This window comes from Phacochoerus africanus, chromosome 6 (assembly GCF_016906955.1).
Source record: "Phacochoerus africanus isolate WHEZ1 chromosome 6, ROS_Pafr_v1, whole genome shotgun sequence".
Lineage (NCBI taxonomy): Eukaryota > Metazoa > Chordata > Mammalia > Artiodactyla > Suidae > Phacochoerus > Phacochoerus africanus.
Window position 1 is genome coordinate 37,566,552 of NC_062549.1, and position 23,951 is coordinate 37,590,502.

Genomic DNA, 23,951 nt, shown 5'->3' on the forward strand with positions numbered 1-23,951 from the left:
CCTATTATAAGTAAGCCACCTCACAAATGGGAAAAGCATAAAATACTATGAAGATAAACTTGTAAACAACCCAAAGAATTCTAACAAATTCACCTCTTTTTTCTCTTCCCCAAATCAGGTAGACTTATTCCAGATATATACATTATCACTTTTTACTCACTTAAAATGTACCAATTCTTAAGAAAAATTGTCAACTCTAAGATATCTACTCACAATAGCCAAGACATGGAAACAACCTAAATGTCCACCATTAGATGAATGTGGTACACATATACAATGGAATACTACTCAGCCTTAAAAGAATGAAATCATGCCATCTGTAGCAACATGGATACAACAGAGATTACCAGACTAAGTAAATCAGAGAAAGACAAATACTGTACGATATCACTTATACGTGGAATCTAAAACAGGGCACAAATGAACCTATATAAAAAACAGAAATAGACTCACAGACATAGAGAACAGACTTTCAAAGTGGGAGGGGTGAGGGGGTGAGATGGTCTGGGAGTTTAGGGTTAGCAGATGCAAACTATTACATTTAGAATGGATAAGCAATGAGGTCCTACTATATAGGACAGGGAACTATATCCAGTATCTTGGGATAGATCATGATGAACAATAATATAAGAAAAGGAATGTGCATATATGTATGACTGGATCACTCCGCTATACAGCAGAAAGTGGCACAACAGTGTAAATCAACTACACTTTAAAAAAAATGTAAAAGATAACATTTCAAACAAAAAGCAAATGATAGAAAGGAGATAAACTCAGCTTCTAGCTTTAGAATTAAAGTAGAGAGACTTAACATTAAAAAGCAATGCACTCAGAATTGGAACAAAAACTTACAAATCATATATATAATAGGGGATTAATATACTGAATATTTAAGGTACACCTACAACTCAACAATAAAAACAATAACAATTTAAAAATGGGCAAAGGACATGAATATATATTTCCCCAAAGACAATATAACGGCCAATAAGCACTTGAAAAGATAGAGGGAGGTAGGGGGTTGGGTGAAACAAGTAAAAGAGATTAAGAGGTATGAACATCCAGTTACAAAATAAATAAGGTATAGGGATGCAATAAACAGTATAAGGTATATAATTAATAACAACATAAAAACTTTACATGGTAATGGATGGTTGACTATCATGATCATTTCATAATTTCAGTGTTGAATCACTGTGTTGTATACCTGAAACTAACATAATATTGTATGTTAAACTATACCTCCCAAAAAATCACTAAGTATTAGAGAAATGCAAGTCAAAACCACAGTGATATGTAATTTCATATTCAATAGGATGGCTACTTTCAAAAAATAGAAAATAACAAGAGTTGGTAAAGATGTGGAGAAACTGAAGCCCTTTTTCATTGTTGATGGGAAGGATGATGCAGCGGTTGTGAAAAGCAGAATAGCAATTTCTCAAAAAATTAAAGATAGAATTACCATATGATCTAGCAATTCAATTTCTAAGTATAAGGGACCCAAACAGACTATTTGTACACCCATGTTCACACAGCATTAATCACAGTAGCTAAAAGGTAGAAATAACCCAAATGTCAACTGACAGCATGAACTGATAAACAAAATGTGCTATTTTCATACAACAGAATATTAACTAACCTTAAAAAGGAATGAAAAAGAAGGAAGGGAGGGAGGAAGGGGAAGAAATTCTGATAAATGCTCCAGCAAGGATGAATCTCAAAAACTTTATGCTAAGTAAAATATGCCAAATAAAAAAGGACAAATATTCAATGATTCCATTTATATGCTGTATTTAAAATAGTGAAATTCATAGGGACAGAAAATAAAATAGTAGTTACCAAGAGCTTAAGAATGGAAGTAATGGTAGTTATTGATTTAACAGCTACAGAATGTAAAATTTCTGGATAGTGGTAATAGCATAACAATGTGTATGTACTAATGCCACAAATTGCACACTTAAAAATGGCTAAAATGGGAGTTCCCTGGTGGCTCATTGAGTTAAGCACTAGCATTGTCACTGCTATGGCTCAGGTCATTGCTGTGGGTGGTGTGGGTTTGACCCCTGGCCTGAGAACTTACACATGTCACAGGTGCAGCCAAAAAAAAAGAAGAAAATGAAATGGTTAAAATGATAAATTTTATGTTAGGTACATTTTACAACAATAAAAATTAAAATATGATCATTAAAAAATGATAATTTTTAAAGTGGTGCGACACAATTGAAAGAGCACTCAATCAAGAAAATGAAAATCAAACTGAGGCACTGATACTGTGTGCTGTTAAGTAAGTTCCCGGACTTCTCTGGGGTTCAGTTTTTTCATCTTTTGAAATGAGAATATCGACATCAGTTTCTTTTCAGTGCAAAACGTTCCATAAAAGCACCTTCCAGATGCCAGAAGAACCAAAGCTGAAAGTTGGGCTGCTGCCACTCAAGTGGAGATAAGAGAATTAACATCTCAGTTAAGTCTTAACCAGTGTTAAGACATTATGTTACAGAGTATGTTAATGACAAAAGCACAGGGATGAAAAGAAACAAAGCTTTGGAAACAAAGGAATTACAAAGTTCTTGCTCAAGGATATTTAAAAAAACCCAAAGGTGTTCCTGAAGCCTCAAACTGTGGTATTTATAAAGGACAGGGCAGTTGAGCACATACCATTTTGAGCCCTGGGTTATGTAGTGTGCTTGCTAATAAATATTGACATTTTTGTTAGATTTGAAGGGCCCAACTGCCATTAAAAGCTAAAAACATTTACTCTAGTGTTATTCTGCTCTAGCAGAAAAATGGCTGCTTTACTTTCCATTTCAGGGAGGCAAAAAGACCAGTATTTGCCTCAACTTTCCTCATCAAAACCATGAACCTACTAGCACCAAACACTTTGTTTCCTGTTTAACACTGAATTCAAACACAGATTCCACAGAAGTACCTTCCTCCCACAAATGAACTGTTCAATAACCTCACTAGTTAAAACCAAGGTATTTGGCATTGCGCTAAGTAACGAATGGGTACTTGTATGGATCCCTTTATCTTGTAAGGAAATACATGTTTTCCCACATTCCTACAAGTATAAAAATGGCTCATGACATAAATAAGCTATAATTATGATAAAGAAGAAACATGAAAATAGATTTTGATTCGGCATCAAAAAGAGTTTTAGAGTTGCCCAACAGGGAATCTGTCTGCCTCAGAAAGGAACTAACTCCCTCTGAATAAACTGTTCAAGCCCTGCATAGATGATCATAAATCAAAGCTATGTCAGAAAGACTCAAAAAATGAGATAATACTTAAGATTCCACCTAACCCTAACAGCTCCAATTCTATGAGAACAGCAACACAATAATATCTATACACTATTAATTGATACTAGGAAAATTCAGATTTATTAGCTGTACTATCACTAGCCTGTCTATACATGGAAATCCATATTTACTGTAAGGCAAGAAGCATACTGAGCTTTCAAAGATAATTCAGAAAAGATAATTATATCTTCACTCCTTTCAGATAAGAAAGGGATCAAGGACTTTGGGATCAAACAACTCTTCATGTGAATCGTTGTCCAGCTACTATATGACTTTGGACAAGCTATGTACTCTGAGTTCTGGTTTTGTAAGAGGGAGTATCATCTAACCTCACATGGTTGTTGTGAAGACTTTGTTACCCTAAGTACTTAACACTGTACACAAAAGTACAGTATTCTTCAAATTCTACCCATTCTTTAATAAACCACTTAAAAGTTACCTTCTCCATGTTCTCCACAATTTTGTAACTGAAGTGATTTTTCTCTGAACTTCCAAAATTTATTTGTGAATTAGATCACATTTTTGAACCCTCAATTATGGGAGAAAGTGAAGCTGAAACTATACTACGGTTGCAGTTTGGCAAGCCTGATCAGAAAGATATAGGACTAATGAATATCTGATTCACTGGTTTAACTATTTTTAAGTGTTCATATAAAAAGCTTACACATCCTTATCAGTGTACAAGTCCAGGCCCAAAGACACTTTCCAAATTCCTCCCCCCATTGTATCCATTCACAGATCTAATGGACTAGCCCTGACTTTGTTCAGACAAAATCATCTAGAAGCCTCTATACCCTTAACCAGCCTCTCTATACTTAGATATCTGATTGAGCCACTACAGCCCAGTTCTAATGCTACTTCTCCTCTGAAGCCATTCCTTAAGTCTAGAGAAATTTTCTAACTTCTTTAAACTATCTGGACACTCTGCTTAAGGCTCAATTCTGCAATTTAATGACAACTATTTTCATATGTGTCTAGTGTCTGCTCCGCACCGCCCCCCAATAGACTGTAAGTTTTCATGGTCAGAGGTCTTTTACAATCATTGCATTCCACTTTATTCCTTCCCCAATCCCAACATGTGGCACAATGCCTATCAAAACAGAGAAAATCAAAAAATATTTAATGACATCTAGTGTCCTCTAATACAACTGAAACTTAAGGGAAAGAAAAAATGGCAAAGCGATAGAAAAAACTGACACCAACTTCAGGTACTTATTTTTAAATTAAAATTGTATATCAACAATGTGTAAATCATCAACATTCATGTAATATAACATTATATAGTGACAAAAACCATCTAAAAACTACATTACACAGTATAGATGAATCTCACGTATTATTTTAAGTGACAGAAGCCAGTCAGAAAAGAAACATACATTGTATGATTCCACTTATATTAAATCTAAGAACAGATAAAACTTATCTATACTATTAGAAATCAGAATAATGGTTACCACTGGAGGGGAGTAAAAGAGAGAGGCTTTTGGGATGCTGATAATATGTTACCAAATATTTGGTTCAGTTCTGAAATACCAAAATATAGACACTTTTCTGTAAGATATTAATATTTTAGCCAAATCATTTCTCAGTTTTGAAAAAGGAGAAAAAGTCCAAGAATATATATAAAAGCTTAAAAGCGTTAGCACTGTAGCAATTTAAAAAAAAAAAAAACAAACTATGAACAGTAGATCAATGCTCAATTCTGCCAGCAATAACAATACTATGATAATTTAATGAACCCTTTACTGCCCTTTTTAAACATCTTATATTTAAAAAAAGACTCAAGTTAACATTTAAGTTAAATGCTCAAGATTTATGTCATTAAATATTATTGGTCACTGTTTTTCTCACCATACCTTACCCATTTCAGTACTGCCCTAAGAGACTAAGAGAACTAAAGTTAACCTGATATAAAATAATGAAAAAAAAACTTTTTGAGAAGTTTCTTTTTATATGTTTGAAACTGCAGTACAGAATGAAAAATAAAATATAAACAAAATATTTTGAGAAAAAAATCTAAGAAACTGGAGTTTTCTAATAGCTTGCTCACTGAGGCTAAAATATGTTAATGTGAACATTGAAATGGGAAACAAATAACTTTTTTCAATGTTACTTAAACCACATATTTTTAAATTAGCAAGCCTGATTAAATATTATCAGTTTGATGCTTCATATATAAAAAGCTCAATTCAGAAATATTTTTAAATAAAAAATGTAAACTATTTTGCTGATTTAAATAAAATTTGCATTTATTATTACCAGCTCAAAAATACCAACTACAATTTTTTCCAATGAACTATAAAATGCCTTTGTTTCAAGAGCTGTGGCCTACAGTAACTATGCTGTTCTCGTTATTGCATGATACATAAATATAGCATCACAAATGTGCTTTAAGAAACTCTGGAATGTGAATTTTAAAAATCTAAGTGAAACAGCTTCTATAATTTGAGTCAGAAACCATGAATGGTGACAGAGCTGATAGTTAATGCCATAACCAGGGTGATTTACTAAAATAATCCTCATTCACTGCAACATTGAAAATAAAATTTTGTTCTTACATGATTTCTATTTAACTCTAGTAGTATATGTCTTTTATCTAGTATTTGATTCACTTCATTTAACTAAGATACACCTCAATTTTTTGTCTTTACAACAATTTAGATTGCTAAGAATAAAGTTACTAAGAATAACAGTTTATTTTCTATTTACTAAGGAAAACAATTTAAAGAAACTAGTTTAAAGCAATGTACTTCTGTAAAGCATAGCAAAAGTATCACTGAAATAACATACAAGTGGTCTTGTCTACAAAAATGCAAATGTCATCCAAATAAGTATCAGCATTCTGTGATCTCATGCTTTTAGTATTTAATTGGAATATTTTCATTTAGATGTCAGGAGACATATTCTAAGCTACATTTGGCAGTATTTATTATAAGCCTTACACATCCCTGATACAAGCCTTACCTATTTATAAATATTTGATTTTTTTCATATAAAGGCTATAAAATTCACTTTGGAAATTTTGGTTATCTTTTTAAAAAGAAAAATTTTCTACAGTAAACTGAACTGTATTAACACAATCTTAGTGCTATGAATGATAAATAAATCAACATATACCTGAGATAATAGTACTCAAAAATATCTATTAAATTTGATATCAACTTATCAACTGGGATATATTCTACAGAATTTTGACCAGAATATAGATCAGAATACTTGGTTCAAATGCAGCATATATACACACCAATAAAGAGTTGAAAAGTGAATCACTGCACAACATAATAAGTGACAACTGAGAAGTATGGATCATTAAGGACAAAATTAAATTTATCAAGAAAAATGTAACAATGATTTCATTTTATAGAAGAACTGGTTCCAAGACTTAAAAAACTTCAAGTTCCATATTTTTTAATTTTCTGAATCAATACACAATTTTTTGAAAATATAAGCATTTACTTAATAAATTTCATTTTAAAAGTTATATATTAAAAGAAACATATTTTTAACAAATGAAGTACTTTAGATAATGAAATCAAATCTACTTTCTGAAAGATATATTGCTTTTCATAAATAATTAATGAAAATACATCCTATGAAAATAAGCTTACTAATTAGGATTAGAAAGCAAAAATACATTCCAAACAACAGAAATAATCCTAATTGTAAAATGCAGACATATTTCACTAGCATATCATTTCATATAATTAAATCTTGTTTCATACAGTTAACTATTTCTTTAATATAGTAAAAGTACTGCTTTCAACTAAAAAATTATAATTAGTAGCTATTGACTTTTTCTATAAACCTCTTTTTAATTCAGGAAGAATGACATCCAAATAAAGAAATCCAATAGTAAACGAAAGTAAGGGCTAAAATCACGTTCTCCCAAATGCAGTGACTATACACAGATATGTCAAAGATACTAAATCTATGTCATGGGTATACTTTTCCCAGTGGCTAGGAATATGTATGAAATTATTATTTAATTGATAAATACTCTGGCCTCAATATTAATGTGCAACTTAAAAAAAAAAATCTCTATCCCCTCAAAAAAGGAAAATAAAGTACCTGTCCTTGCAGTTCTTATTGCAATGCAAAGCAGCAACATTTTACTATAGCTGCAACATAGACTGACATGTATTACTTCAACAGTTATCATTACCACAAAAGATTCTATGACTTAGTACATTTCAGACACTGAAAAGAGTTTTTTAACGTCTCAGTAAAAAATATGTAAAATATTAACTTCGCATATTTTTCTAAGGTTTTGTGTAAAACTAACACACTGGCATAAGACAGATATACTTGCTTTTTTTCCCCCTCCTAAGATAGTAAGTAAAAATTATCATAAACCACACTTTAACATAAGACTTACCAGCATGTGGGTAGTTTCAGAAGTTTACCATAAAGAGCAGTGCTGAAAGAGGGAATAATCGGTACAGGTAAGCAGTAAGATCCCTTACAATCCAAAAAAGTCAGTCCTGCCTGGAAACCAAATATCTGCAACAAAAAGAAAAGATCCAAATGTTCACAGAGACAAAGTTTTAATAAGCACAGGATGAAATACGTCAGTTTCAATTTGCCCTACAACAGCTGCACACTAAATATGTTCCAATGTCTCTTTCCACTTTCCAAACATCAACATTTTCTTTTATTCAATTTGACATTAAGTCAGAATAAAGAGATGTAAATATACAGTATTTCTTCCATTGTCCCTGAAAGATCACTCTTTTGACTAATTTTAAGTTTCACATTTTATTTCAATACGTAATTTTCAATTATCATTTTACTGTCTGCTAAAATGCACATATTCTCTGCTAAGATAAACTGACTCCACTGTGCACATCACATATATTAACATAAATAAATTACTGTTACATCATTTTATGCCTAAAAGAACATTAACTACAACGAGGACAATCTGAAAAAGTATTCTGACTTCAACTTACAGTACAAACACACACACAAAGGATATCCAAATATACCCTTAACAATCTTTTCCCTTTCTTTTGTGAAAATAATTGTAGAACTGAGAAAATTTCACCTCAGGAAATTTGGTACATGGCATAAACTACTCTAAGTATGTTTACACTTAAAACAAGCAGATAAACACTCAAAAACTTTATAAGCATTCCCTGAAATTCCCAAACACTACATTTACCTTAATAGGAAGAATCAATATACCATCACATCTTACAGAAAACAATGCAGAAAACTGAATATATTTCTTCTTCCATTATTTTCAATTAGGTCAATGTCTCAAACAGGAAACACTGACACAAAGGGATACAAAACGACGAGTTGATGTTTTCCAACAACAGGCAATAGCAGTTTAACCCCAATATTTATTTTTTGTTATTATTTTTTATTCCTTGAATTTATAAAGCACTGACTTTTCTATCTCTAGGATTAATAACAGCTACTAAATTCTACAAGGAAACATGTTTAAAATACCTGAATAACTAAATTTCAAAACAAAAATATTTTCATTTAATGAACATAAACTAATGACCAATTTCTTAGAAAGTAGTACTAAACTACTTCCAAAAAATTTCAAAAAACTATTACACTCTTATGATCCATCAAACTGACAATGTCAAATCCTTTCCTACAAAGTAACAAATAATTTTTTGGAAAACAAACGTTAGAATTTTATATTTTCAAAAAAAACCTTCATTTTCAAAGGGCCTACCTACCTACCTATCTAGTTACCAAAAAGAAAAATGAAAGTGATATATGTATTAATTCCCATAAACCAACTACTAACCAAGAGACAAGAAATAAAGAATTGAGAAAAAGAAAAAAGCGTATTTCTAAAACTTAACTGATCAACCTTAAAAATTATTTCACATTCATTTTCTTTGAAGACTTGCTCTGAACAACAAATTATGCAAAAAACTTCTGTGCACTGTACAATTTCAGCATTTCATATTTTCTCTGAAAGGCCAGTATTTAAGAGATCTTGATATTTATAATTATTAATACCATTTAATATAAATCATGATTATTAAAAAAATGCTAAACCTCCAAATACTTCTAGAGTATGAATCAGAGTAATACTTTATCATACTAAATTATCTCTGTTCAACGAAGAACGCTCTCAAGCCACTTTCTAATATTCTATAAATGTCCCAATAGCATAATCACAGGCACTATCATGAATGTACTCAGATGAAAACTGGGTGTAGAGGAGATCCCCTGCTGGTTGTTTGCAGAACTGCAAAGGACTTGAGGGAAACTGCATATTGTTCTGCAATTCTTTTTAACTTTCGTTAAATTTACATATTGTCCAGAGATGACTCTAAGGGAATATTCAAGCAAATAAAAATTATAATGAAACAGGACCTATCTACCACATCAAAAATAATTACTTCAAAACTGATTTTTCAGCTTTCCCTTTTAAATCATAGCAATAAGATACATAGATTTACCATACCCATAACACCAAATAACTTGTCAACAACGCTTGACCAAGATTATGAATACTTTGTCTAGAAAAAAGAAAACCGGTACAGTATGAATTGCGGTGGTTTTCATCAACACTGTTCATTTATTCAGAAAGAGAATAACAGTACTTAACACTGCAAACAAATAGTCTGAACCAACAGTAATGTATAAAGTAGTAACTACTAATAGAAGCTTTAGCTGAAGGAAATGTCAACCTAAGTAAGATGACTTCACATCACATTAAATGAAAAGTTAAACATGTAGTGCTACCTTTTAAGAAATCCAATTAAAAAATAATTTAACTAAATCACCTCATTTTACATATGGGAAAAATGAAGTATAAAAAGGATCAAGGACTTCTTCAGAATTACTTATTACTAGAACAACAATATGATAGTTCATTTGATTTAGCTCATCTATTAGCTCACAATTTCACTCTGCCTTGCTTCCTCCATTTTTCCTCCTTCCTCTCTCCAAAAAATATGGTCAATTCTCCCCTTACTCCTAAAGAAAGAACAATCCATTTTTCTCACCACCTCTCACCTCCAATCATCAATAAAATTTAGTTTTTCACTTGTCATCAGCAAAAATCTTCAAAAAGTAGTCTAGAGAATGCTACATTTTTATCATTGCCTACTCATTCCTTAAATTCTATAAATCCAGTGTCTATTCATGTATCCATTAAAATGTAAGAAACTGGAGTGAAATTGATATTTATATTATTTTCTTATGGAGAGAAATTAAGTGTTTTCTCCTAATTTTTTCCACCAACAATTTAAGTGAGGAAACAATAAATAATTTTTCATCACACATAAATTTTTAAATGAATACTGTCATGCTGTCATTTATACTTTTAATGAAATAAAATCCTTCAGAATACAGAAAGAATGCTAACAAATCAACAATAAAAAGACCTGTTCCATTCAAAAACAGGGAAAAGATGTGGATGTGAATAAGTATTTCTCTAAAGAAGACATACAAAGCTACCTCTTCACAACCACAAAGATAACTGAAATCAAAAAGACAGACAAGTGTCAGTGAAGATGTGGAGAAATAGGAACCCCAAATCAGTTAGTGGAACAATAAAACAATGCAACAATCCCTTTGGGGGGAAAAAAAGTCTGGCAGTTCCTTAAAATGTTAAAAACAGAGTTACCATATGAATAGGCATCTCCACATCTAGGCATACACCCAAGACAAATAAAAACCTGTGTTCATACAAAAACATTCATAGCATATTATTCATAACAGCCCCAAATTGGAAACAATGCAAATGTCCACCCACCAAATAAATGGATAAACAAAATACAGTTTATATCCATGTAACATATTATTGAGCCATAAAAAGGGAATAAAGTACTGATACATATTATAGCATAGATGAACTCTGAAAACATTACGTTAAGCAAAAGAAGCCAGTCACTAAAGACCATGTGTTGTTGATTCTATTTATATGAAATACCCAGAATAGGCAAATACATAGAGACAGAAAGTAGATTAGCTTTACAGGGAGCAGGAGGAGAGGAGTTAAGGGAGAGTGAATGCTAATGATTTCTTCTTTGGGGTGATAAAAATGTTCTGCAATTACATAATGATGATGGTTGTTTTAACACTGTGAAAATACTGAAAATCACTAATTTTCTTATTCTTTAAAAATGGTGAATTTATTGTATATAAATTTATCTCAATAAAATTATTTTAAAAATAAAAAAACTTACATGATAGCTGAAGTCTATCTAAACCATGACCCTGTGCTGGTCTCACTGGCCCCTGCCCAAACCACATTCAGACCACATCAAAATTACTTTCAGGAGTTCAGAATGTATCCCGCCTTTCCCTTTTATACTTTAGCACTATTTTGCTTTCTCAATTTATATAAATGGCATTATACTACATAGACTACATATACTACATATCTCATTATGCTTCCTGGTATTACCACCAAAAATTATATTGCAGAGTAATATCCACCCACACCTCTAGTTGTACTTATCTCTATAAGCAAAATTTTCTCTGAGCAAGGGTCAGCAAACTAAAGCACACAGGTCAAATTCCAACCATTGTCTTTTTGTACTGCCTTCAAGCTAAGAATAGTTTTTACATATGTACATTTATAATTGATTTGATGATAGATAACATTTCACCTAATGGGGCTTTCAACTTAATGATATCCCAAGAACAAGATTTCCATTCTTCTTATGAGTAAAACTATATTGCAGAAAAAAAAAAAGAGTCCTCTACTGCATTATGAATTTTGTCAACTCAAAATTCATGGACATGTGCTTATCTTTTTATTTAAGTACCCACACAATCTACTAAATTTTGTCTCTTGGCCCACACAGCCTAAAAAACTTAGTACTGACCCTTCAAAGAAAAGTTTGCTGGTCCCTACTTTAGGATACATACTGAAAATTGGAATGGATGGGTATAAAGTAAACATGCTTTCAAATTTATTAGAGCCTGAGGAAGCACTCTCCAAAATGATACCAATTATACATCTACCAGCTATGTGTAAAAGCACAAATTCTTGAAATCCCCAGGGAAAACTGTTTGCATTTGCCACAACTAATCCTTATGAGTAACAAGATCTGAAATTTACATGTTTACATATTTCTCTATGGTTTACAGGGTGCTTTCACTAACTTATTAATATATGTTTCAAACTTCAGATGCCTTTGTAATGTCTTAGCTACCTGATGTCATTACCTATTCAAAGGAGAGGTTTTACAGTTAAAGAAAACCTGTAAAGACATATGAAAGTTTCATCTGCTTATTTTCTTCCATGCCAACTATCTCAATTAATAAATTCCATTACATGAAGTGAGAACTATGTGTTATTTTGGTACACAGTCACATTTCTATACATAAAAGTAAAACTTAAGCATTTGAGTATTTAATTGAAAATTGAGTTTAAAATACCAAATGCACATGAAATAGAAACTTAAATCCTCTACTGTAATATTTTAACACTGTAATAGTGAAACTTAAACTTTGAAAACTTCCTCAAAGGTTATAATAATCATCCCAAGTAATACAAATTGCTATAAATTCTATAACAAATCAGTGCTCTTAGTTCCAAATAGTCACAAAACAAACTCTCTACCAAATTCTGAAGGTTTTAAAATGTACTAGACCACTGTAGAAGCATCAAAAATGCAATGAGGCATTCCCATTGTGGCGCAGTGGGTTAAGAATCCAACTGCAGGAGTTCCTGTCGTGGCGCAGTGGTTAACGAATCCGACTAGGAAGCATGAGGTTGCGGGTTTGATCCCTGCCCTTGCTCAGTGGGTTAAGGATCCGGTGTTGCCCTGAGCTGTGGTGTAGGTTGCAGACACAGCTCGGATCCCACGTTGCTGTGGCTCTGGCGTAGGCCGGTGGCTACCGCTCCAATTAGACCCCTAGCCTGGGAACCTCCAGATGCCGTGGAAGCGGCCCAAGAAATCACATAAAAAAAAAGAAGAATCCAAATGCAGTGCCTCAAGTCACTGTGGATGCGCAGGTTTGATCCCCAGCCTGGTGCAGTGTCTTAAAGGATACTGCATTGCTGTAGCTACAGCATAGGTCCCCAGGTGGGGATCAGATTCCATCCCTGGCCCAGGAACTCCCAGATGCCACGGATGCAGCCATAAAAATAAAAATAAAAGAATTTTTTTAATGCGATGAAAGAGTCATGACTCAAGACTTTATTTTTTTTAAGTATTCAATATTTTTAAGACCAAGGAAAAGTTTTTCTAAATACATTATACTATGTTCAACACCTAACTTCCTAAAGCATTTAACTTATCCATTGCAACTATAGTCAAACTAACCAAAATCTAAAGACAACAGAAAGTGTAGTCAAGATCTTTTCCCAAAACATAACTTTATCTGGACTGCACTGTAGCTTTTACACTTCCCCCAAAATTCAAGTAAATGTTTAATATGTTAACAAATAATAGGAGTAAAGAACTATTCCAATAACTTATGTCAGCATGGATGATGGATGACAACGATATTGGTGACCAGTGGCTTTGGAGTATATTTTTCTGAAGGATGGGGCATGTCTTGTTCATCTTTTTTTTTTTTCTTTTTCTTCGTCTTAGGGCCACACCTGCAGCATATGGAGGTTCCCGAGCCAGGGATCAAATCAGAACTGCAGCTGCTGGCCTACGCCACAGCCACAGCAACACCAGGTCCAAGCCGCATCTACAACCTACACTGCAGCTTGGAGCAACCTGGGATCCTTACCCCACTGAGCAAGGCCAGGAATCCAACGAGCATCCTCGTATCCTCATGGATAAGACTTGGATTCCTTTTTTTTTTTTTTTTTTTTGCTTTTTAGGGCCACATCTGCACATATTGAAGCACCCAGGCTAGGGGTCAAATCAAAGCTATAGCTGCCAGCCTATGCCACAGACAGAGCAATGGATCCAAGCCACATCTGCGACCAACGCAACAGCTCATCGCAATGCCAGATCCTTGACCCACTAAGCAAGGCCAAGGATCAAACCCATGTCCTCATTGATACTAGTTGGGCTCATTTCCACTGTGCCACTAGGGCAACTCCAGAGTCAGATTCTTAACCTTCTGACACAATACGGACTCCCATTGTTCATCTTTAATGCTGAGTGTCTGTAAGACAGAAAGGATTTATTGTTTACTAAATGAATGAATCCCATGTAAGTAGAATACCTTGGAAAGAACTGCCTAAAATTGACCTGCTTCAACAAAACCAGGCAAATATTCTTAATGATATAACCTGATATTTAAGTTGGCCAATATTAAAAAAATCATACACCTCAGTGTATTAATTGCGGGAATGAACAAAAAAGAGAAGTTCTCACTATGTATCTAACTTTCAAGAAATATTCTCTGTGTATCTAACTTTCAAAATTACCTTCTGATACCCTCTGCATGATAGTAAACACTGTAACAGATCACTGTAATAATGGCCCCCAATGAATCACACTTTTCCTATGGCCATACCCCTTTGCAAAATGATACCGTAATTTCTCCATCAAAGGAGTGGACTCTCTTTCTCCACTCTCTTAAAAATGGGCTTTGGGTGGACATCTAGAAAAATGTTTTCTTCCACTCTATATGATTTGAAAAGAGTAAAATTTTAACATCTTCATTTTAAGTATGTCTGGAGGTGATCTAAAACTGGTATCTTTAAATTGGTTTCTTCTCACTCTACAAAGACACCAACACGTAAGAACTTTAAAACATCAAACTATAAAGCATGAACCAATGAAGTCAATAATCTATTTTTGGAGTCCTCTAATTTTTCAGTACTTTACATAAAATTTAGTGCATTGTTAGTATTTATTCTTAAATTCAACTTGGCAGAGTTTCCTCTAGTCCATAATACAGAATTTGATTAGGTAAGTACAAGCTGTCTCTACTTAGATTATACATCTGTGTTTGCTTAGCAAAAACACTTATTATACAACATCTGAATCTATCTATTTAAAGTACTGCATAGTGGGATGTACTACTTATTTACAAAAACAAAAAAAGATGGAAGAGATGAGCAAAGTTTCCAATAATTAACTTTACATAAGTTAACATGACTTGATTTAAGGTAATAAAGTTTTCCTTCACATTGAAAAGTTAACATGAATTCAATAAGAAGAAAATGACTAGAAAACAAATGCGTTAAACCTGCTTCATAAATCATTGTCTTACATAAATGTTCCCCCTCCAAGAAATCATGTCTTTTAAAACATCCTTAGAAACAAAGTGCTCTTTCACACAGCTTATAATCAATAATATATAAAATCTTCAAAAATTCTAATTACCATTATCTTACAAATATCAAGCCATTAACATCAAATAATGGAAGAAATCTTTAAAACAGGTACACTTTTATTTTTTATATTATATTAAGTAATGAATATACCTGTCACATCTTATTTAAAACTCATCTTATAGTTCCCATAGTGGCTCAGCAGAAAGCAATTCAACTAGTAACCATGAGGTTGCGGGTTCGATCTCTGGCCTCAATCAGTGGGTTAAGGATCCAGTGTTGCCGTGAGCTGTGGTGTACGTCACAGACCTAACTAACATCTGGTGTTGCTTTGGCTGTGGTATGGGCTGGTGGCTACAGCTCTGATTCGACCCCTAGCCTGGGAACTTCCATATGCCACAGGCGTGACCCTAAAAAGCAAAAAAGTAATAAAAATAAAAATTAAAAACTCATGAGTTTCTATTTCTGTAAAATTGTAACTCCAAAACAAAAAAGAGATTTGACTCTCCCAAAGCCAAACAGATAATAATACAAAAGAAAATTCACTTTTCATACCTTAAGGTAGCAATGTGCATAACAATAATGAAGCAGATTATCAGAAGGCTGAGTAAGGCCGCTGACCACATGCACCAACTGTTCAGCATACATTGGCACAGAGTGTTCCAGATTAATTTTATCCACTAGTATCTGAATGGATGGCAAAGGACGAAGAGACTGGAAGTTTGTAGTATTCATGAAGTTACTTGAGTTCTGGAAAATAACAGTGTTCACATTTATTTCAAAAGTTATTGCTGGGTAATGCCCTCTATACAAACTTCAAACTGACACATTTTGCAGAGCTATCAAACCATCCTAGAAATTATGCCCTTCTATCAGTCTCTCTTACCATCACCAAATTGAAATATCTTCTACCTATTTTTAAGTATGTCCCAATTTCAAGCCATACATATTTTTTGGGGGCTGCACCTGCAGCATGCAAACATTCCCAGGCCAGGAAGTGAACCCATACCACAGCTGTAACCAGAGATACAACAGTGAAAACACCAGGTCCTTAACCCACTGAGCCATGAGGGAACTCCATAACAATAATATTAACTGCTAATTATCAATGCCCTTTCAGCTAAAGCTTTTTATCTTTTCAATCAACTGGAATATTGTTACTACATGCCTCAGTATACTGAAGATATTTTAAGCTCAATAATTACAAACAAAAAACCCTAGATATCCCAGAGCCTTTATCTTTTTTCCCTTTATTCACATTTAGATGACTAAGTGGACTATTCAAGACAGTCCTAAGAATACCAAGGTAGGCTTGGTATTTTCAGTGTTACAGAATCTAAGTTTCCAAAGAAACTCAGGCAAATTTCAACATGTCCAGGGTCTGAACCTGATTGCCAAACTCCGCTTCCAGTCCTTGAATTTACTCCCATACCTGGAGCTCTCAATGGCCTTCTATCCAAAGATACCTCAAAACATCTCCCAAGAGCAGTTTAACTGTTTGGTCTTTCATTATCACACTAATAGAGGAACAGTACTGGCACTGAGCAGACCTTGGCTAAAGAGGGTAAGTGCTACATAATACTTCTCCAGTACTGCCCAAAACTGAGTTGAACATCTAATGCTTCCTTTTTGACACATTAATAATTTTTAAACCACCACTTATTGAACATTTGTTTTACTTTACTAAGGGGCTTTATTTTGGATTACTGAGGTATAATATACAGTAAAGCACACAAATCTTAAATGTAGGGCTCAGAAAATTCTGCATATGTAACCAGCACACATTTCAAGCACTCTAGAGGGCTCTCCTATATCCCTTCTCAACTAATACCAAATCCAAACAAGAGGCAGTAAATATTCTTACTTAAATCACCACAGATTGATTTTGTCTGTTTTTCAGCTTCATTTAAACAGAATCATACAGTATATATTCATGTCTGCCTTCTTTCATTCAACGTATCACGCGTAAAAATTACCAATTGTTCATTCTTTTTTATCATTATGAAACGGCTCTTTTTATTTCTAATAATACTTCTTAAGCTCTGTATTTTCTGATATTATAATAGAAACTAAAGGAGTTCCCACTGTGGCATGGTGGGTTAAGGACCTGGATTTGTCTCTGGTGGCCTGGGTCACTGCTGAGGCACAGGTTAGATCCCTAGCCCAGCACAACAGGTTAAGGATCTGGCATTGCTGCAGCTGTGGTATAGGTCACATCTATGGCTCAGATTTGATCCCTAGCCACAAACATCCATATGCTGTAGGTACAGTCAAAAAAACAAAAAACAAAAAACAGCAACTTTAAAAACTGGTTAGCACTTTTAAAATTTTTATTGATGTATAGTTTTGTTTTATAATGCTGTGTTAATCTCTGCTGTAAAGTGATTCAGTTATACATATTCTTTTTCATATTCTTTTCCATTATGACTTAGCATAGGATATTGAGTATAGCTCCCTGTGCTATACAGTAGGACTTTGTTGTTTGTCTGTGATTAGCATTTACATGGTATATCTTTTTCCATCCTTTCATTTCTAACTTCTGTTAGTTTTCAGTTCCAAAATTTCATTTGGCTCTTTTTATAATGGATTGAAGTCTTTTCAATATCTTCCAATTTTTTGTCTCTTTCTTGAATTTATTAATCATAGCTACTTTAAAGTTCATGTTTAACACTAACATATTTTAATTTTTCTCCACTGAAATTTTCTCCAGATGATCTCTTTACCCAGTAATACAATGATTGGCTTATAGAGAGCAAATATGCAAATGAAATTGATGCATCCTAATCTCTGCCATACTTCTGTAAATTCTTATTTAAAGTTAGGACAACTTTTATTTATATAATCAATCATTACACAGCCATCAAAAGAAATATAACCCAGCATTCCCACTACAACGCAGTGGGTTTTGGATTCTTAAAATCCAACCGCAGTGATTAGGGATTAGGGTCATTGCCGAGGTATGGGTTCTATCCCCAAGCCAGCGCAGTGGGGTAAAGGATTCAGCATTGCCACAGCTGTGGCACATGTCACAGCTATGGCTTGGATTCAATCCCTGGCCTGGGAATTTTCATATGCCACAGGTATGGCCACAAAAAATATATATATATATAACCCCAAACGTAATAAATTAATGATAACAGATAATACCTTATATATATATGGCTGTTTATGTAAGTAATAAACTATCTGAATCTACCTGGGCTTGTTGCTTCTTTGCTGGCTAAATTTGTCAGCCTACTTGAAAAACTTACCTTTTGTTTTTCAGAAAAGGAAAACAGGCTTAGTGTCATAAGCAAAGTGTTTTAAGGTATCATAGCTTGGACATGTTCAGACATCTAGGCCCATGTTCTTCAGCATTTCTTTACAGAGCCTTAGCTTGAGGTTGCTTTTTTAAACTATTTACCTATTTATCTAAATAAACAAAAATTACTTCCTAAGAATTAACAATCATAGTTACTTTGCTTTAACGTCACCATAGACAGATGATACTATAATAAACTGATACTCTTTTCTTAATCATCTTCCTCTTACAGTCTCGGAGGACCAAAAAATACACATATATAATAAAACAAGTAGTGAATGACAAAATACACCTTTTCTCCCATAATGACAGGTAGCAAATGATCCAGCAAGTTGAATTCAGCCATGAAAATTGTGAAGGTACATTTGAGGAGAGTAACACTTGTATGTCGAGTAGGAATATATTCCTCCAAAGATGCCACTTCTTCAGGATTTAGCACTGTTTCACTTTCATCCTTAATATCTAAAATGAAATAATAAAAATTCAATGAAAAATTATTTTTAATAATTTTCTTAATTAACTAAAAAAATTCTCCAAATTTTAAGGTCAAATTCTTTTTTTTCCAACAATGAAGCAGTTGTAAAAGTGTGTTTTCTTTTTTTTTGTCTTTTTGCCATTTCTTGGGCCGCTCCCACGGCATATGGAGGTTCCCAGGCTAAGGGTCTAATTGGAGCTGTGGCCATCAGCTTACGCCAGAGCCATAGCAATGTGGGATCTGAGCCAGTGTCTGTGACCTACACCACAGCTCATGGCAATGCCAGATCCTTAACCCATTAAGCAAGGCCAGGGATCGAACCCACAACCTCATGGTTCCTAGTCGGATTCATTAACCACTGAGCCATGACGGGAACTCCAAGTGTGTTTTCTTTAACAGAAATAAATTACACTGTTCTAGAAAATGTATGCCCTTGCCATGTAAGAATTTACATTTTATATTTAAAAATATTTTAAAGAAATTCTTAGCATCTGTCATTAAAAGAATAACAGCATCTTTTCATAAAAACCATTGAGATAATGTAAAAGCAAGCCACGGACTGGGAGAAAATACTTGCCATAGATAGAAAGACATACAGATAGACATAGGTACCTCCACAAAGTACCTGTACCCACGGCATATTGAAAATTAAATTTAAAACCTCATAAAAATCAAAAGTAAACAATAGAAAAATGGACCAAAAAAAACCTCAAAAACAAAAGATATTATATACAAAATGACCAAAAGTTATATCAAAAGCTAGTTAACATCATTAGACATCAGAGTTTAATCTTTAACAACTAAATACATGAAAATCGGATAAACAAAATCTCCTAAAAAGGTTAAGTTAGCAAAATACAATTGGATTATATAATCATTCAAGTCAACTGCAAAATATTCAAAATTAAGCCAAAAACAAACCTGGTTTTAGTCTACTATATGGTTCATATTCATGTTCCAAGGAACAAACAATCATTTTTAAAATTCTATGTACTGCACTGCTATCCAAGCGAAAATCAAGAGGTCCTATAACAAGGCTTTTGGTAGACTTTTCCTGAACAGTTCCCAAATCTTCACTTCTCCCTGAAGAAAAGTCTTGTTGATTGGCAGAACCTATAAGAAGCCAAATTTTATATTAATACTGTATCGATCAGAAATACCAAGTATATATTTTAATATTACTCATCTTATAAAGCCTGCTGACCTATATTTTTCTTTATGCAAGTGAGAATATATTAACAAAAACAGTTTAAAAAATTGTTCCATGGAGTACCCGTCATGGCTCAGCAGAAACAAATCTGACTGGCATCCATGAGGACGCATATTCGATCCTTGGCCTTGCTCAGTGGGTTAAGGATCAGGGGTTGCTGTGAGCTGTGGTGTAGGTCTCATAGACGACTCAGATCCCGTGTTGCTGTGGCTGTGGTATAGGCCAGCGGCTGTAGCTCCAATGCAACCCCTAGCTTGGAAGCTTCCATATGTGGCGGATGCACCCCTAAAATGACACAAAACAATAAATAAATATTTCTGTTACCTATTTAATGTCATAAGAAGTGCTATAAAATTTAAATGGTCATTCTTAAAAAATTATTTTTGAAAGACTAACTGGCCTATATCTAATAACTCTATACACAATGCTATTATGTTGACTAGGAAGGGTTACTCTGGAGGAAACTGCATTTTATTACTAATTTTACCTTAGAAGTTTCACTAAAAAACAGACTGCTTAAAATTACATGTTCACATGAGAATTTCATTGATGACTATGAAAGTAAACAGGTATTATCCACTTTGAACTTTCTCTTGAATAAAACAATTATGGCCACGCCCCATGGTATAGAATCCAATTTCCTCAATCCTTTATCTGTCCATATATCTAAGAGGAACTAAGGCTATCTTCTAAAAAAAATACTGCCTCTACCTACAGATATTTCTCCTTATCTAATATATATACAGCTTATATCAGAGATTTGATTTTAGTAGATAAATCCACTATTTTAAGTGATAACATACAATAATTTTTACTTAAGCTATTTTGTTTAATCAAACAAAAATAGGAAAGTAAACTTTCCAACATTTACTATCTTTAGAATCTAAGAAGTCCCAGTTAAACACAAAAATTCCATACCTATACCTTCTGATAACTTTTTCAAAAATACATTTCCTTCATTTCACACAAAGGAGTTCAGTTCAATCTTTAGTCTCAATATCACAGACAAAAAAAATTAAATCTATTATTCATATATTCCTAGTCGTATTGTCAATACGGCTATACTACCCAGGGCAATCTACAGATTCAACACAATCCCTATTCAAACCATCAATGGCATTTTTCACAGAACTAGAACCAAAATGTTTGTATTTGTATGGAAACTCAAAAGACCCTGAATACCCAAGGCAATCTTGAAAAAGCAAAATAGAAGAACTGGAAAAATCAGGTTCCCTGACTTCAGACTATGCTACAAAGTTACACACAACAAAACAGTATGGCACTGGCACAAAAACAGAAAAATACATCAGTGGAATAAGACAGCAAGCCCAGAAATAAACCCACACAATCATGGTCAAAGAATCTATGGCAAAGAAGGCAAAAAAAAACACAGGGGAAAAAAGACAGTCTCTTCAATAAGTGAGACTACAAGTAAAAGAAACAAATTAGAATGCTCTCAAACACTATACACATAAATAAACTCAAAATGGATTAAAGATTTAAACATAAGGCCACATATTATAAAAGTTCTAAATGAAAACATAGGCAGAACACTGACATAAATCACAGCATTATCTTTTTTGATCCACCTCCTAGAGTAATGCAAATTAAAAAATAAATAAACAAGTGACACCTAATTAAACTTTAAAGTTTTGCACAGCAAAGGAAACCTTATTAAGAAGAAGAGGAAATGACAACTCACGGAGTAGAAGAAAATCTGTGCAAATGAAGAGACCTACAAGGGACTAATCATCAAAATATACAAATATTACATGCAGCTTTATATGAAAAAAAACCAATTCAATCAAAAAGTCATCAGATCTAAATAGACATTTCTCTAAAGAAGTCAGATGATCAAAAAGCACATAAAAAGATGCTCAACATCATTAATTATTAGAGAAATGAAAACCAAAATTACAATGAGTTATCACCTCATACCTGTCAGAATGGCCATCATCAAAAAGTCTACCAACAGTAAATGCTGGAGAGGGTGTGAAGAAAAGGGCACCCTCCCACACTGTTGGTGAGAATGTAAGCTGGTGCAACAACTATTAAGAACAGTAGGAAGGTTCCTTAAAAAACTAAGAATGAAACTACCATATGATCCAGCAATCCCACTCCTCAGCATCTATCCAAAGAAAAACATAACTTGAAAAGATACATTCAACCCAATGTTCACTGAAGCAACATTTACAATAACTAAGACATAGAGGCAACCTAAATGTCCATTGAAAGAGGAGTGGTTAACCATAGTTATCTCTGACTCCAGAGGTGGGCATGGCCTGCCACTAACAGGGGTATGTGAACAGGCATGATTTGTGGCCCTAATCACCTCAGAGAGTACCACATAGGAGGGCACTGTGACTGAACATCACCTGTTGTTGGTCTCACTCTCCTGGGAACATACCCGTCCTGCTGCTGCAACCACCAAACACTCCTTAGAAGTTTCACTGAAAAAGAGACTGCTTAAAATTAAATGTTCACCCACAGGCTTGATCACTGTCCCTTCCCAGGACCCTGCAACTAGGAGGAGCATGGCAGCACCTCTTGTGTGGACTAAGCAGGATGGGGTGCTTCTTGGGTAGTCTACAGGTGGCAGGGGCCAAAAACCACAGTTATCAAGGACTCCAGAGGTCGGCATGGCCTGCTACCATTAGGGGTCCCTGAACAGGCAGCACTTACAGCCCCAATCACTTCAGAAGGCACCACAGAGGAGGGCACTATGACTGAACACGACCTGTTGTTGCTCTCACTGCCCTAGGAACTCACACACCCTTCCATTGCCACTGCCAGATGCCCTGGGCACCTTGTAAATCTGCCTAAGGCTCATTACCACTTCCTAAGGCCATGCAAATAGGAGCAGCCTGTGCCACCTTCATGCAGGTCCTTGCTGCTGTTTAAGAGCCCAGCAACCAGGCAGTGACTACTAGCCCTACCCACTGCCTCCTTCTCCCTGGTAACCCACTCAGCACCATGGGGATAACAGTCTGCTCACACCCAAGAGATAGCAGATATCCAAACTCCCATGCCAAAAATGAATAGTAACCCCCCATAAAATACAAAGGGGTACTCTTGCATAGAAGTAGCCCTCTAAGAATACAGTTTGAATTCCCTAAACTCACAGAAAAAAGAAAAACATAAGCAAGATGAAGAAGCTCAGGAACCATTTCCAGTTAAAAGAATAGGAGAATTCACCTAAAGCAGCAAACAATGAAATAGGCCTCTGCAGTCTGATAGACACTGAGTTCAAAAGGGAGGTAGTGAGAATACTGAAGAATTAAGGCTGAAAATCAAGGAATTAAGAGCAGATATAAACAGTAATGCAGATTACTTTACAAAGGAACTACAAAATATGAGGAGGAACATAGAAAGATTAGAAAATTCATTTGCAGAGACGCAAATTGAGCTAAAGGCACTAAAGACCAGAATAAATAATGCAGAGGAATGAATTAGTAACTTGGAAGAGGGAATAGTGGAAATCACCTAATCAG

General features: G+C 34.1%; 1 protein-coding gene across 10 annotated transcripts in view; it reads right to left on the bottom strand.

Annotated features, from left to right (window-relative positions):
• Positions 1-23,951, bottom strand: part of VPS13B (vacuolar protein sorting 13 homolog B) — a 717,975-nt gene that overhangs the window by 618,911 nt on the left and 75,113 nt on the right. For 9 of the 10 annotated variants that reach the window (XR_007135424.1, XM_047783533.1, XM_047783534.1 and 6 more), the window contains exons 13-16: positions 20,172-20,363; positions 19,068-19,237; positions 16,030-16,224; positions 7,675-7,799 (exon numbers count right to left, since the gene is read on the bottom strand). Coding sequence is in view for 8 of the 10 variants with exons in the window: in XM_047783533.1 (XP_047639489.1) it covers positions 7,675-7,799; positions 16,030-16,224; positions 19,068-19,237; positions 20,172-20,363 (682 nt within the window). In the remaining 2 variants the exon portion in view is untranslated. Of the gene's footprint in view, positions 1-7,674; positions 7,800-16,029; positions 16,225-19,067; positions 19,238-20,171; positions 20,364-23,951 lie in introns of those variants that run through there. The other variant, XR_007135425.1, reaches the window with a different exon arrangement.